General features: G+C 35.7%; 2 protein-coding genes across 4 annotated transcripts; one reads left to right on the top strand and one right to left on the bottom strand.

The window, feature by feature from the left end:
- Positions 1-365: 365 nt before the first annotated feature.
- On the top strand, positions 366-3,704 carry LOC137942742 (acyl carrier protein 3, mitochondrial-like). Of its 3 annotated transcripts, none has more exons than XM_068788481.1 (3): positions 366-522; positions 2,583-2,791; positions 3,231-3,704. In XM_068788481.1, the coding sequence occupies exons 2-3, from the start codon at positions 2,594-2,596 to the stop codon at positions 3,450-3,452; spliced, it is 420 nt and encodes a 139-aa protein (XP_068644582.1). In that variant the 5' UTR covers positions 366-522; positions 2,583-2,593; the 3' UTR covers positions 3,453-3,704. The 3 variants fall into 3 exon arrangements, with proteins under 3 accessions (XP_068644582.1, XP_068644584.1, XP_068644583.1); XM_068788483.1 differs by having other exon boundaries at positions 3,261-3,704; XM_068788482.1 differs by having other exon boundaries at positions 2,588-2,791.
- A 1,602-nt stretch (positions 3,705-5,306) lies between these two features.
- On the bottom strand, positions 5,307-6,900 carry LOC137939435 (uncharacterized). Its single transcript, XM_068784705.1, has 2 exons — positions 6,651-6,900; positions 5,307-5,665 (listed from the first exon to the last, which is right to left on the bottom strand). Exons 1-2 carry the CDS (start codon positions 6,898-6,900, stop codon positions 5,307-5,309), a joined length of 609 nt encoding a protein of 202 aa, XP_068640806.1.
- Between the last annotated feature and the right edge of the window lie 10,522 nt (positions 6,901-17,422).

The raw sequence follows: 17,422 nt of genomic DNA on the forward strand, positions 1-17,422 counted from the left end.
CTCACCATACACTATATCTTATAAAAAAAAATATGCAAATATCTTCACCAAAGCAATAACAACAACAATTCTTCATAATACATATACAAAATTAGGGATTTATGATATTTATGCACCAGCTTGAGGGAGAACGTTAAAAGGAGACACCCGCGAGTAAGAGTGGCATGGATGGTAAATAAGGCACAAGGTGGCATTGTTAGTAAATAAGGGGAACACCATGGTGAGAACACTCGCGAAGATGGTTCGGAAAACCAACCCCCACGGTGGACAAACCTGGCCCAAACTCGGCCTTTGCCGCTTCCCCGGGTTTATATATATACATATAATACGGTTTTTAATCTCACGCTGACCCATTTACCCAACTTTACGGATGCCGGAATGGATCAAAACAAGCAAGCACCCAGAGTTTACCCAGATAGGTGTCATTTTGGCTGTTGGACTTCGATTCGTTTTTCACTCAAAGCTAAGAAGAGCCGCCGACATCGACCCTCCATCTCCGCCACTTATTGGATTCTTTGACAGGTTCGAGTAATTTTTTCATTGTCCTGCTTACTCTCTTTTCCTGTAGTTTTGTATTACTCAATCTTTTGCAAGTTCTGTTTTCTTCTTGCGTAATGCTTATTGGATATATTTTGTTCCTGTTGATGGATTATTTCTCTTTTGCTCAAGTTTGAAGTTAATGAAAGCGCGTGGAGCTTCTGATATCCGATTCCTATCTGGGCATTGAACTTTTGGTAGAAGGTGTAGCTTTATGATACTAAGGACTAAACGCACTAGGCGTATCTGAAATAGATAGGGTTCAGGAAATGGTTTTGTGTTTTCTGCGAGGAAGGGGCTCTGCAAAACGAAAGAAGATGCTTTGAAACCGTTAATGCTTTTTCTATAAAAATGTTTATTTTATGTGTTCTCATTTTATTGGACTTGTATTCCATTTGGCTGAGTATTTGAACTGCACAATCTAAGCATCTTTAAGATGTTAAAAACCTCCTTAGAAGAGCCCCTATATGTATTCAAATGTTTTAGTTGTTAGAAATGTAAATGGTGCGGCCACAAATGTTGCGAATGTGGACCTTGACCTTGCTAATTTGGTGCAGTCATGTGGTGTCTCCACTGATCTTGTAAGCGCCCATTAAACATAAAGATGTAATTTTCGTCAATATATATAGCTTATCGCTGGTCTAGTCTTTGAGTTTGGACACCATCTATCTCTTCCCATTGAGTAGGTTTATCCCAAACCATGTGAAATTTGTGTCTTGGCTTGTTTTTTAAGTAGTCTCTTTCTGTCTTTTGGTCAAATTCTTACATGGTGTTAGAATTCAGAGCTTCTAGGTCAGAATCCATTGAGATAAGTTATGGGAGGCCTTGCTTGATGAAACTTCAAGGTTCTAGGACGGCCAAGATGAATCTTGCAACAAAAGTTGCTTTTGTTGGGGAGATTATGTTGGATGCACGTATTGCATCACAAAGTCAGGAAGTTGAGGCTTTGTGAAGGAGCTTTGATGGGTATCGTTCATCCTCTTATTGAAATTAGGAAGATAAAGTTACTATTGCACGGCAGGAAATTAGAGAATATTGAGGTTTTCTTTGAAAAAAATGTGCCATTAAATCCATTGTGAAGCCATTTCAATTGATGTGTAGGGAAGGCATGAACCTTTCATCGATTGGCAGAAGTTTGTTAATCGACTAACAGACAAAAGAGAAGCCTTCAAGCAATTGATGGCCACCCTCAATCAGCTGTTTGGGTTCAATCAATTGAAGCCTCCAATTCAAATGATTTATAGAATTTCTTAAGTTGTTTTTGGATCCCTTTTGGACAAATTTGACTTGTGTTACCCAATTCTAGGTTACCATGAGTTTCAAAAGTGACTGACCTTGTACAGATTAAGCTCGATAATACTAACTACATCGTATGGAAGTATCTCATGCAGACCTATGTTTGATGTATGACTGCAAGGACTTCAAGTTCTAGGATTCTAATAGGGGCTGAATTAGGTTACAATGGGGTTGGCAAGCAAATCAGTAGACAGAGAGTACTAATTGCATGCTTACAAGCCTAGGTAAGTTTATTTAAACCACGAAAATTATCACAAACATGCATAACAAGTACTAGAGAGAGAAGAAAATACCTTAGGGATGAGAAATTTGACAAATCTGTCAGGGTAAAGGAAACTAGGTTCAAGAGGGCTCAAAAAAGTTTAGGGAAACAAAAAATGAAAATTTCCAGGTCTGTTTACTCGGATTAAAAACAAAATTTTGATGAAAAAACTGAAGATGGTTTTTGTCCCAGATGAATAATTATCATTCACGTCTATCAACTGTAAAATACTTTTTGAGTTATGTTTTCAGGGTTTCTACTTGAGCAGTGCTTTCATTATTGATGCTGCAGGAAGCCACTGTGGCTTTGATATTGCATATGAGCCTGCGTAGCATGCCAATGCCATTTGATATAAATGCAAGGGAGACACTTTTCACTTGGGATTGAATATGCTGTGTGCACCTCAATGCAATGAACTAATGCATGGAATTCATTCAATTCTTGTTTAGTCATCTAATGGAGTTTTTACTGCTTCCTGTAAATCCAGCACAGCCTAATATGCAGTTCTTGTGGACCTCTGTTCTAAGGCATGTGAGAGTTAGAAACTCTCTGTTGCCAAGATCATTCCTTGAAGTTGGCAAGTCCCTTCACCATCCTAGTAGTCATATGTATGCCTCAACTTCTACCAACTCAGATCATCTGATGGCTCAAGTAATTGGACTGGTGAAGAAGTATGACAGAGTAGATGCTTCCAAGGTAATACTGATACAATAATACTTTCATCTCAATCCTTAAATGCGTGATTGCATTTGATGAATAGCAGCACAAATATTAGAAACTAGCTGTTGTATTAAGAATTAGTGACCCTAAAATGGAAATTTCTTCTTTGGCTCAATGACAACGTGGGGGTGTTTCTAGCTCGAGGTCTTGAGTTCAAGTCTCAGGGTAAGGAGTTCAATATTCACTAAATAAAAAGGAATATATATTTCTTAAAACATCATAGACGAAAATGTCATTGAAACTTCCCAAGTGTTATAAATTTGATATGCTGTAGAAGCTTCCTTATGATATGGATAAAGCTCAAAATGTCTAACAGATGAAGTTAAACTTAAGAAATATTGAGTAAAAAACTGAAAAGTATGTCAAATGTGTTTCAATGAAGCGAATATAATTTTGAAGTTACTGAATTTACCAGCGCCAATTATATTTTGGTAGCTTTCAACAGGTTTCTGAAACAGCAGATTTCCAGAAAGACTTGTGCTTGGATAGCTTAGACATGGTGGAGCTTGTTATGGCTCTTGAACAAGAGTTTTCAACAGAGATTCCAGAAGACAAAGCGGACAAGCTTACATGTTGTGCGGATGTGGTGAACTATCTCTTGACCAAATCGAACTACCCAACAGCTAAAAGTTCATAATCTTTTCTTGCACTTGCTGATTCTAATAGAATTACCCATGGTTACTTCAATCCGTTGAGACCAGTTTTTTCTTCTACCCTGAAACCTGAAATCTGAATTCCTTTTCCCCAGTTAGCCACTAAATGAACATTGAAGGAACTTCGGTTTTCTTCAACCTCTTACTGATGTTAATGCAATTTGACGTTGTACCTCAAATGGGAAAAGCTGATAAAGAGTTTGATTAAACAAAATCTGGTGTTTTTGAATGTGAGATCTCTGTTTCAGGTATTATTACTGGTGAGACCTGCAAAGTTGATTTCCCATTATGATGAAGATCATGTGAAACATTTTTGAATCTTGAAACATGATGTGTATGAGGTGATACATCTTGGTTTTGGGGACATGATACTGCACACATCCCTTAGGGTTTGTTTCGAACTCTTAGAAAAGAAAATGAGAATTTGATCATTATTATTCTCAAAAATAGTTAGTGAAAAAATTCACCCCTTAATCTTTTGTGAGGTTTCAACTAAAAAACGCACACTAGAAATCTTATGCATCCCCTTACCAATGTGACTATTGAGTTAAGAGTTTAGATCAAACATCTTGTATCATGCCGTTATTTATATTATTATAGAGGAATCATATTTTTCCTCATGTTGATAATATAAAGTGAAAATATGGAGTTAACGTAAAAAAACAAAAAGCACCACATTTCAAGTGGTAGATACTATCGAGGCATGATTAAGGCTACATATAACTTCATTTTGTTCTTGTTCACATACGACGAAACTTTTAAATTCTTTGTTTAGAAGATTTTTAGGATTATTAAATTAAATATATTTTACTATATTAAAATTAGCACACCCATTTACTTTAATAGAGTTTAATCATTATAATTTTTAATCTAAATTTTCATAATTCATAAAATATTTGACATAAACGTATTATATACTATTAAGTTTGAAATTATTTAAACATAACATTTTTAATTAGTATAAATAATAATAGCTTCTTTATCATTACAAAATGATTCAATAATATGTTAAATGTGAACATAATAAGTTTAATAATTATTATTTTTAAAATAAGATTTTAAATAAATTATATATATTTTAATCATATAAACAACTAAGTTTAAGTAATTAAATGTATTGGCTTAAAGTCAAATATGTTTTAATTTATTTATTTTTATACACCCATTTAATCTAAATCAATCTAAAAATGGTAATATTTAGTTTTAAATTTATACACTTTATATATTTATTTTAAATAAATTATTATATGATTTAGATATTCTTAAATATTAATATTTTTTTCATAACTTTAATTAATACATAATTCTTTACTATTATAAAATATTCTATAATTTGAAATAAATATTACAAATAAATATAATATTAATTAATTTATAATAATAAATAATAAACATATGATTTAAGAAATAAGAAAATAAAAAAATAAAAAAAATGAAATTATCTATCGGCTTAAAAAGATTAATTAAATTCATAGCCCTACAAAATGTTGGGGGGAATCGACAACACGCGCTACCCTTCCTATTATATAGTAGACGGGGATACTCGTACCCTATATTAATCCATCGCTTTGTTGCTTCATTATATTTATTAACAATATCATTATCTCGATTTTATCGTCTCAAAACCAAAATAAGAAAAATAGATGAATTGAATAGCAAAAGAAAGGGAAAAAGAAAGTCTAAATTTATAAATTGGAACCTATCTCCTATAACACATTATAAGTTTGTAATATACTCAAATATAAGGAATCCACCAAATACAAGTAAATAACACAAAGAGGATGATCTTCTCATGACCCATCACTCCATCACTCACTAACCATGCACCAAACGTTACCTCACCACACTCTTTCCTCTTCTCCTCCTTTCCCTTTTCTTCCCAAACTCAAAAACCCCGGCCGAGACCGCTGCCAGAACGAGATCGTTCCGGTGGTGTAAGTACGGATGCCATTTCCAACAGATGATAACCTTATTCCTCTCCGTTTCCTTGTGAGAAACCGTCGTCGACATGGGGAGTTCCCCGGCAGGCGGAGAACCGTGGCTGTGCATGCCTGGTCCAGTTTAGGGTTTGCATGGAGATGAGAAGGGAGATGAACGATGAAGTCCCCATACTCGTCTGTGGTACCCTTTGCCCCATTCATCAGTTTCGTCCTTGAGTATCCTCTCCCGTTTTTGCATCTAACTCTCACCAATGCTCCTGCCCACGTTACAGAGATTGTTAATCTCAAGCCTCAGTGTCTGCAATTCAAAGCTTCCGCAAGGATTCACCATGGACGTTACTCTTAGTTATCTGATTATTACAGGATTTATCGCTTCCTCCTGGTTCTTATTTTTATGTTGTGTTTCCTGCTTCCTGTTTCTTATTTCAGATCAGCTAAGAATATTACTGAACATCAGCAAGTTAATCACCTGTAAATACAAGGAGAGCCGTGTCTTCACACATATTGATTTCATTAGATTATCTAACAAACATGAATAATACCTAATCAAAACTTTTCCAAAAACAAAGAAAATTTTTGGTTCTGTGATTTAGATTTGATTGAAACAAGGTCAGATTAAGGGGAAAATGAAGCCATTCTTGTATTTGATTTTCTTAAGTGGGTATGTGTAAGTTTGGTTAAAAAGCCTTAAGTTGAATTACAATTGTACTTAATCTGCAGAAGTTTAATAATTTACAGCTTATATGTTCAGATTTCATATTTCTCATGCTAACACCATAGACTTCTTTGAAAACCTAATTATATTAATAAAACAAATATGATAATATTAAGGGAAGTAATTTGCTTTTGAATCCATTCGATTTCTACAAAAAAGGATTACTAATCCTTAACTTTTTGAGAAATCCTTCATCAGTGGTTGTGAATGACTGTTTTTTTCAACCTTTTCAGCCTTGGTTCCGTAGGAGCAAGTCAGAAAGATTGAGAAATAGAACCATCTGATTTGGTTAGTTCTTAATAGCCATGAGATAATATTGGGTGAATCTGTCACCATACTGATATTTGTCATTAAAGATTAAATTAACCAGTCAGAAATGACTTTGAGGTTCTAAGTTTTTCATCATGTACCAAGAAATACTCCAAAACCCTAAAAGTTATGAACAAAGGAACCAGCCAAAAGCTTAAAAAATAGTGCAATTTCATGGGTTATGTTTCAGAGAAGAAGGGGCAGTAAGATATATATACCTTGAACTGGCCATGCACGGAGCTCGTCGTCTCCATCGGAACAGGCATGACAGAGTACAGTTCCAGTGACCAACACAGACGATAGTCTCTCTTCTCCATAACCGGCAGCCTGCACCAGCTCTTTTCGACTGAAAACTAGTGAAAGATCATGCCGGGGTTCATCGTTAGAGGTTCTTGCGGAAGAACCGAGGCAAAAGAAGTGGAGGAAGACGAAGAGAACGAGAAAGGAACCGCCATGAAAACAAGCCATTTTCTTTTCTGAATGTCCAGAGCAGGAAGCAACATGAGAAGAGAATGAGCAGGTTAGCTACTTGATTTATAAGTCTACGTGGTTCAGAAATGCCCTGGGAATTGGTATAAATAACGATTACTCCTGAGGATTCAGGTTTTAAAATTAACATTTGGTGAACAACTTCAGTTTGACTCGTTGCTTCACTCAATCACCCAAACCCGACTCGGTGGCAATTTCGTTTGGACTCGTTTACTAACATATATTTTGTTTACCTAACTATATTGACCCAACGGAGTTAGTTGAAACTATTGAAATTTAATTTTGTAGAAGGTTTCCATTTTCTAGAGTGAAAACATTTTTTGTAACCACCAACTCATTCTGAGTCGACTCGGTTACTGAGTCAAAAACACGAGTTTCCTAGTAATATTGTTATATTTAGTTTTTTTGGGGGAAGTAAAATTATATAATTTTAAAAAATACTGAAAAATTTGTCAATAATAACAACAAGATAGCTTTCACCCCATATAAATATTTATATTTTGAAAAAAAAATTGTATTTTCAAAATTTAAGGTAAATTTTTGTTGTATGAAATTAGAAATAAAGAGAGAGAGTAGAGAGAGAAAGAGAGAAATATATAGAGACATAGAGATCATATTTGTTATTAATCTTTAAAATTTGAGAAAAAAATAGTAATACTAGGGTTAATTTCAATTTTGAATCCTTTTAATCGCCGATATGCATTTCAACCGTTTAATTAATTCACATAATCCTTGTTTTTTCATGTGAAGCAAACTTAGGAAAAATAAAATAAAATAAAATGCATCCATCCATATGTATATATGAATAAGGTGTCCAGGTCTTAAGTAACTTTCCCTTTGTCCAAAAAAACATTCTCCAACACAATACTATGGTCCCCCACATCAAGTGGAACTCAATACCAAGGCACTTAACATTCCCCTAGGTGGGTGCTCCCCCCAACCCATGTTTGCTTTCAAGGCATGCCACAAGCAAATGTCACAAATTCATGTGTCACCCTTCTCATTTGTCCTCACCGTTAAGGGTAATTTTGTGTTTCTCAAGTATCTTCCCCTTTTATGTGTTCTCACTAATTTTCCTACTTAACAATTTCGTTAACTAGTAAATTGATTGGAGAGTCAGGATCATGTTAAACCCAATCCCAATTACTTGATTAATGATGCATTTTTAGATAAATATTTTTTTAATAAATTAATCTAAAGTTAGGAATTAGCTAAATATGTATTGTATCAAACTCAAACCAATTCACATCTTAATTCATTTAATAAATTTAATCTTTCCAATCATAGCTAGCGACTCGATCAGTAAAATTAGAGAATTGAATGTATTTCGAACAAGGATTTGGTCATTTATATGAGGAAAATAAAAAAATTAAAATTGTGGCACTATAGTCAATTGATGTACCACACAATTCGTGTTCATGTAGAATTGCTTGATTTTAAGGGCTCAAAATTGAATTGTTGCAGTGAGATAGTTTTGTGTGAAATTGAGGGGTATTTTTGTTTTTGGGTTTCCTTTTTTCCTACCAAAGAGAGGAATGCCCAAAGAGGCTGGTAAGACTGGGTTGGTTGCCTACTCTCTCTTCCTCTTTTAAACAGCCTTTGAGAAGAGGAGAAGCTTATTCAACCATTTTTATCTCTATATTTTCCTTGTGGGGATCAATTAACTTCTCTTCATCTTTTAAAAAATTACATATGCTTATGTAATAGTGACCTCCTCCAATGGACTCCTTAGATGATCCTAGTTGTTCAATTAATTACCCAATTTATCAAAGATTAGATGAAAAGATAGTCCTAAACTCCAGTTTAAAGAAAATGCCCCAATTGTTCGATTAATTGTCCAAAATAGACGAAAAATATGAAACTAAACGCATCAACTCGATCATTTTAAACACCCTTAATTGATGTTTGGTACTTGTATCACATGATTGATACACAAGTAGATCGATAATTATCGATCTAAAATCTTGAATCAAGGGAATAATTCGGGTCGATAAATTAATAAAAAATAAAATGGGTTTCCAAATTTGAAGCTTGTTTTTCTAGTTAAAGAGAAGGACATAATTACACTATTTGATTCTTGAAATAATTAATATGGGTATTCATGATGATATTCTTAATTGAAAGTGAGAGATTAAATTAATGATTTTTTAATGTTAACACAATATAATTAGTAGATTTAAAAAAATCAGGCAACAAATACAATTCTTTATCTAATTAAGAGTAAAAGCCAGGAAAGGGAATATAAGTATTTAATTAATTAAAAGTAGTCGATTAGATCAGGGCATGTGAAGAGTAGGAATTGAAGGAGAAAAGTGTTCCTAGTGTGCCATCATTAAGGGCACTAACCACAAATAAATCAATTTAATAACCGATTATCATCATGCTCTTTCTCATTACTCACCACCTTTACTAGAAAATTTCAAATTTTATTTTCTAAATACAAGTCCCCGAAAACCTCAGGAAAGTGTTTTCCTGAATAACTATTAGGGGTGTCAATTTTATCCATTTATTTTGATCATTCTTTGTAAATAAACATAAAATAAATATTGTTTTTCAACCAAGTCTACAAGTCCATTCTATTTATTTATTATAAATACACATGACTAATTTAATACGAAAAACCATTTGGTGCGAAACATGCGAAACGGCTATCTCAGCTATCCGATCAACGGTTATCTCAATCGTCCTCAGCTATTCGATCAATGGTTATCTCAATCGTCCAATGATGATTGGACAGTTGAGATAATTGTTTCGTATGTTTCACACTTAGGATCAACTATATATATATAGGTCCATTCACATGACATGGGACCACATCAGCAGTTAGGTTCACATAAAGTGACAGGGGGACTACATGAACAATCATTTATGTGTATCCCACATTATTGTTTTGAACCACCTTAAGTGGTCCAATGTAGCGGGTCAAATAAAAATGCCGAGTTAACTCGGTCCCAGTAAGGGAAAGTACTCGACTCGGTACTGTGCTGCTACCAACTTTCCCATTTCAGTCTTCATCTCCCCTGCTGCCGTCTCGTAGTTCAGTCGGTCAAATCGCATTCTGATTCCTGACATAGAGCAATAAAAAAACGCGTAGAAACTGATAAGCGGTTGATGGGTATCCTTTAAAATTCTGCTGGGACGTCCGGGCAGAAACGGACGCCAAGAATCTGTCTCTATGAAGGGTACTTCTCATGCAGCTGCCGTATGAAGCAGAAAAACCTGATTCCCTCCGATCTCGTCTCGTCGCCAAGAAGCAGGAAAACACGCCAAATGTGATATCTCAGAAACGGGTGGTTTGTTTTCTTGACGAACCTTTATGGATTTGCAGAGCGGAAGGAAATGATAACCAGTGGTTTTTTGGTTTATTATTGGACCGCGGTGAGAAATAGAGGGAAATCGCCATGTGGTGAGCTGAGATGTCTGCACATGGCTGCTCCAGTTTCCAAGCTTTGAAGCTGTACGGGGAAAACCAGAGAGCTTTGCTTCTTCCGAGGGAGAATCAGTTGCAGAAAAAAAAACACCTGATTGGGCTTGGAGAAAACAAAAACCCGGTTTTTTTAGGAGCCACGGGAAGTGTGAGGAGAGAAACAGCCTAGAAATTTCAGTAAAAAAAGCTCACTTTTTATCCTCTTTTGGCCTTTCTCTTGCTCTGCAAATGAATACAGGTAAATTTCTTTCTGGCCATCTTATATAACAAAAGAAAAATCAACAGCTGGAATTCACAAATCACAATAGCTTTTTGTTCTTCTTCCTTCTGTTCCTTCAGCTGCCTGGTAATCACTCTCAAGTGGCTTCATCGTCTTCTTCATCGTCCATCTCTCTGTTTCTTACTATATTTTACTCCAAATCAGCTGAGACCGAGACGGGGTTCTTCTGCAAGTGCCTTTTCAAGCACCTTAGCAGCCTTACCTGCAGTGTCACTTCATCTTCCTTATAAAGCAGGGCTGATAAACTTCCCTTTCCATCTCCTGTCTGCTCAATCTCGGTTCGAAACACAATAGATCGAAAGAGCGTCTATTACCAACACTTTTCTTCTTATCTTCGTCTACCAGTCATCTTTTCCTTTCCTCCTTTCCTAATTTTACTCACTCAAGAACTGAAAAGCTGAGATTGAGATGTGTTTGTCTTACTGGGCTTTTCTCTTTAATCTGTAGCTTCTGCTTTCAATTTAGCTTACTTTCTTTGCTCCGCGACCATGAACAACCCAGCTAAGAATCAAATGGGTTTTCTTGATTCATCATGTTTGTTCAAACAGTCACTCGTCTCTTCCATTCTTCTTCTCTTCATTTTTCCATTTTTCTCGTATTCCATCTTTTCTCCGGCATTTGTTACTGTAACAGTTCTAGTTGTATCTAGTACTGCTGTTATACTCTTCAAATTGTCAAAGAATAAACAAGTTTCAGAAGAAGTTTTAATGCGAGACGAGGTACTCGTTGAGAATAGCAGCAGGCCAGAAGCTCAGCCGGCGAGTGAGGCGATGCTCCCACAGAAGGACACAGCTCTGGTTCCAACGAAATCACCAGATGTCCTGTCCGAAAACGAAAGCGTTATTCTTTACACCACCATCGATGATTCTGATGTCGACTGGCCGTCACCATACAATGCCGATTGGATTCCAGCGTGCTCCGACGAATCGATGTCAGACGACGAGAACCTCATCGAGCTCGCGCTCCCGGACGGCCACTATGTCGAACCAGTTCCACCCAAGGCAACCCTCCGGCCAAAGTCACCGGAATATTGCCCAGAATCCGTCTTCACCCAACAAGGCCTACTGGAGCTCTTCTCGGACATCAACGAAGAGGATAATCTGATTGAAATAGACATCTCCATGGGCTCCATCAAGTGCTCGAGGTTAGAGATTGAAGCATGAAAAGCTGAAATAAACAGAAGATCACATGAATAGTCATTGTTTTTTTCTTTTCTTTTTTTTTTTTTTTAAATCTGGATAAAACTAGGGTTTTTAAATATTAGAAAGATGCCCTAGGGTTAGGGTTTATAGGGTTTGAGGCTCTCTGCTCAGTGCTTTGATGTTGGAGGAGTAACTGGTTTTGCATTGACATTGCTGGGTTTCAGGCCTTTGGATGCTGCAGCAGCTGTGGCATTTCTCCCTGTGCTTCTCTTTTTACTTTCTCCCCTTGTCAATGTATCAAACTGTAATGTGCTTTCTGTATTGTAACTATTCACTTATTCAGACCCTAGCTCAAAAACAAAAAAGAGAATGGTGGGTCCTCTGGTTCCCTTCATGGCAATCAAATTGGCATTTGAGTGGGAGGTTGGAGGAAGCTTCTTCTCCATTAATGCAATTTTAAGAAGGAATAATGGAGAGTAATTATAATTTATATTATCTCACCTTCCCCCTCACTTGAGGCTCACACTCTTTATGGGGCTGCTGGGGCTGCTGCTTTTCTTATGAGGTGGTAAATATGTTTCTTTTCAGCATTGATTTTTGCCTTTATGTGAAGGGATTTGACATAAGATGCATTTTGTTCATGGCTCATCATTTTTTTTTGGTTTGGTTGACAAAAGAAAACTAGGGTTGAAAATGATAAATGGGCGAGATGAGTCGGGTTTAAGTTGGGTTTACTGGAAGGCAGTGGGGACAAGATTACAAAAACGGTGATCAGGTTGGAATCAAGTTTGACAATTCGGGTTTTTTTTAGGTTTCAGGATTAGGGATCGGGTTCAGATTCGGGTTTTAGTAAACTTGTCCCCTATTGAACCTGTCTACCCGTATATATATATATAAAACAACTTAGATTAGATCGTATATTGCTTAAAGAGTTGACTTGAATCAGTTAGACTATGTCTTGTTTCGAGCTATGAGATGGGTTACATTAGATTTTGAGAGTTGGAAAGTGTAATCATAGCACAACAATATATGAATCTATGGCACAAAATTTTTAAACTTGTATTGCATATAGTAGAACATGAGATGACTTACCAAGAAATATAAAAAATATTTGCATAAGAAATGCAAATATTGAATCGAACACGTTAAAGTTTCTAAAGAAACATATTCGAGGGACAATTTTGATAATAAGAATATGATGGAAGAAGAAGTTAAAGAAACCAGTGATGAGGATACAATACCAATTTTAAAGCCAAGAGGAATGACCAAAGGGGTAGAAGAGGTAGCAAACTCACAAGAATTGAGGGACCGCTTGAAAAACCACATAATAAAAAAAAACAAGAAAGTCACTGATCCCCTTTTACGAGCAATAGTGGTATTTCCAAATGGGACATGTTCAAGGTGGTACACTGTTAAACACCTAGCCAATACTATCCAAAAGACTGGCCTGTTAGGAGCGGAAGACATAGGTACTTAACCCAGGCCCATAACCAGGACATCCCATAACATCACACCCCCCTTAGTGAGCTGACGACCACGGCGGCGCAACGACACAGGCCCGACCCGGGTTTTTATCCTACGACCTACTTGTATTTTAATCCAGCCTTTGCGCGCGATGCAGCGACACTGGCCTGACCCGGGTTTTTATCCTACGGCCTACCAGTATTTAAATCCAGCCTCTGCAGCGTTGCCGGGAATCGAACTCGCGACCGAGGGTCGGCTCTGATACCAAATGTTAAGCACCTAGCCAATATTACCCAAAAGACCGGCCTATTAGGAGCGGAAGACATATGTACTTAACCCAGGCCCATAACCAGGACATCCCATAACATACACCCTATGAAGCTATTATTGATTCATCAATTCTTCTTATAGAGTTAATTGTTATTTAAAGTAATTTCATTCACTTTGTAATATGTACTTTACAATGCATGCAATGCAATTAACTATTAGACGATTTCATCTCCTAGTTAACAGTAAGAAATAACAATACGATATAATCTATATTCACAATCTACAATGCTCCAACAATTGTAGGCAAGATGTGAGTACTTTCTTAGATTTATTCGACATTTAAGATTTTGGATTGATTTGTTAAGTGTTTACACGTACATGCTAAGCCTTATTGGTTTAGTAGACCACAACTTCCATGAAATGTGGGAGATCTTAGTTCTTAGGATTGGCACTATTGGCATTGTTGTTTTATAAATGTGAATATATATTAATTTCTATTGTTTTCTAATGTTTGAAGTCTTTCAAATGTGCCACATACAATTAGTTGATACCTGTTGCTCACAAAATACTATGGTCAAGTATAGTGAGGGCAACCTGGTAATGGCATAACTTGAGTTTTAGTTAATTGATCCACTCTTTTTTTATTTTAGTTTATCCCGTTCATTATTGCAGGCTCAAAGGGAAGTCCTACTAGATGTGTCATATAAAAATTTTAAGAAGTATTAGTGGTTTTTTTTTCTTATTTTATTGTTATGGGCAATTTGGACTTTGTAAAATAGTGCAATCTTTTTGTCTTTAATTGCTCCACTATCATGTTCATATAAAAAATCATATGATATTTGAAATTTTTAGTTATGTATTTTAATTTATTAACATACATTTTGTATTCAAGTTGTATACTTAGATTAGGGATTGTTGAATTTATGGAAAAGATAAAAACTCCATTGACTTGATGTAATCAAAGTACATGAACCCCTATTTATAATAAAGGAAAATAGTAGAGTCCAATTATAATTAAACTAATTTTGTCCCAATTACACCCAAACTCTAACACTTAATGATAAGTCCTACCATAATTAAATCTAAATAGAAAACAACATAACGAAAATACCTTTAAACTGAGCCTCTTCTGTGATACCACATTTTGTGAGACTCTTGAAGACTCCACCATATTAATTCTAGCTCTGTGAGATTGTTTACTGTGAGAGTCATGTAAGAGGTTTTCATATCTTCTCTTCAATACTCTCCCTCAAGCTGGAGTTTATAACTTCAGCTTGCAATGAAAAGGATTATTGGTCTTCAATTTTCTTTGCTGCAAATATTTTTTCTTAGATGCAAAAACTTCATCTTATGTGCTCCCCCTTTCTTGAATATTTTTGTTACATTAAAATTACCACAACATATGGAATAAAATATATTTTTCTTGTACTTCTTCTTTTACTTCTCTCCCTCAAGTTGGGAGGTAATGACAATGATCCCAACTTGAACCAAATAACATAGATGTAGTAATAAGCTCCTTCATCACGATGGTGTCTCAAGTATAAGTACAAGACAAAGTAGAAACTCTCAAAGGGTAGAAATGAGAGATAAAACATAAGTCAAAACCAAGCTCAAAAGGATTTCGAACAAATATAGTGATAATAATCACTAAAGTGGATAATACCTATCATTCACAAGACAACGATAAAAGACCCACAAATACATATAAAAAATCTCAATGGACTTAAAACACCCATATAAATAAAAGGGACCAACCAAAGCAATGTTTTAAAATGGTTGGCCAATAAGGGTAAGTGAGATTCAAATAAAGGAAAGTAGGAGAAATACTGCCAAAGGATAATGGGTAAAGAGGAAGATAAAATGTTGAGGCCACCATGTGCTTTATTTTTCTAAGAAATTCAAATTCCGCATCAAAATAACCAATTCCAAAAACAATCAACAAATAATAAACCCAAGGCAAACAACTGAAGAGTTCTTCTTCACAAATAATATCTCAATCAAAGAGTCACAATAATAGCAGCAGAAATGGGTCAATGCCCAAATAACATACGCCACAGGTGCAATTGTATAGTAGCGGATAACTAGTAAATAATAAAAGTCTTTTAAGGGTAATAAGGACACATGAAATAGTCTGCAACGAGTTCATTAGTTAATAAGGAAGTTGCATCAAATAGTATGTTGGAACTAAGTAATAATCCAAGATAATAATTCAACCGGAGATAGAGAATCGAGTCGAACCGAGTCAAATAGTAGACTAATATAACCGAGTCTAAGAAGAAATATGTATAGAACTCGAAACCCGAACATTTATAACCGAGGCAGGAAATAAGTGGGCCAAGTCAGGTTGACCCAGACCCGAGTTGACTCACAAAGTTGACCTTGACCGGGTTGACTCGGTCCAAGTTAACTCGACATATTGGTGAGGAAGCAGTAAACTCGGGTCTCTAGTTTTGTTTGGCTCAATTCGGACTGGACCAGGTCTCGATCAAAATCGGTACGAGACTCACCAGAACCCAGTTTCCTAACTTAGGGAAACATTAATTTTTCAACAGTAGCTTCTTCCCTGTGGCATTCAAGTTTTTGAACAACGCGCCTTCTTCCTCCTGGTGCCAATGATTGCAGAGAGACATCATTGTGGTCGTCGGCTTAGGCAAGTATATTTGGAAGATGTCGACAACTGGTAAGATCAAATAACTCGGAGAAAATAATGTTCTTGGTGGAGGAAATAATCCATCAAGCCAAAACAAAAAACGGACTCAATAGAGTCATCTTCTCCGACAACGGTAACGAAAAACAATCAACGAACAAAAATAGTATGCGAACCCAGTAAAACTGAATGACAAAAGAGTTTCTGGAAACCAGTAGAGGAATTATCTTTCGGATTAACAACAGTAATATCCCGAAGATGCAGCAGCAAAATAACAGTGGAAACCAAAGAGCGAATTTGGGTCAAAAACAAAAACCTCTCCTCCTAGCGAGCAAAAGCAGAAACATAGCTAAGTCGTCTTCCTTTGAAGTTGGCAATGAACTCAGTATGGAAAGGCCCACGAATAACTTCCAGAAATTAGCAGTTAAGCAGTAACAATAATGAATTTTTTTTTTCCAAAATAAGAAACATCTTCGGAATCTAATGCCAGCAAATAGATGACCCGACAAAGGAGGAGATTTTTAATTATCTGTCGTAATATTTCTAAAGATAACAAAAAAATCTCGAAGAGGCAGTAGCAGCAGTGATATTGATTTGCAGAGAATTGGGAGTTTCAGTAATAATCTGGCAGAGCGTAAGATGACAACAATAAACTAGAGTTGACAATCAGAGGAGTTTCTAGAAAATCAGTAGTAAGATCAAGATCAAGTTTCCATAATAGAGTTTCTTCCTCAATGGTGCTTTAGAACAAAGCAATGGACCTCTCTTCTCCGTGGAGGAAATAATCCAACAAGATAATTAGCAACTTCCGTTAACGATGAACTAGAAACTCCCAAAAATAGAATAACAAGGCAACAATAAACAAAATAGAGAAGAAGATGATTCTCATAATAAGACTCCGTCAATATATAATATGCTATATTAAAAGCTCAATATAGAGGTGAAAACGTAAAGTAAACAACAAGTATAGGGACTGAAAAGAGAACAAAAAAATGATACGAAGCTAAACTGCTAGATATCATAGATCAGAAAAAGATCACATTAACTGTGTGGGTTGATCGAGTCAACTCACAAAACCTGCTCTGATACCATTTTGAATTTATGGAAAAGATAAAAACTTCATTGATTTGATGTAATCAGAGTACATGAACCCCTATTTATAATAAAGGAAAATAGTAGAGTTCAATTACAATGAAACTACTCTTGTCCCAATTACACCAAAACTCTAACACTTAAAGATAAGTCCTAACATAATTAAATAACTTAATATA

The sequence above is a fragment of the Aristolochia californica genome, unplaced genomic scaffold, assembly GCF_029961685.1.
Source record: "Aristolochia californica isolate CCGP_79_NKW_82.1479 unplaced genomic scaffold, dmAriCali1.0.hap1 SCAF_10, whole genome shotgun sequence".
Taxonomy (NCBI): domain Eukaryota; kingdom Viridiplantae; phylum Streptophyta; class Magnoliopsida; order Piperales; family Aristolochiaceae; genus Aristolochia; species Aristolochia californica.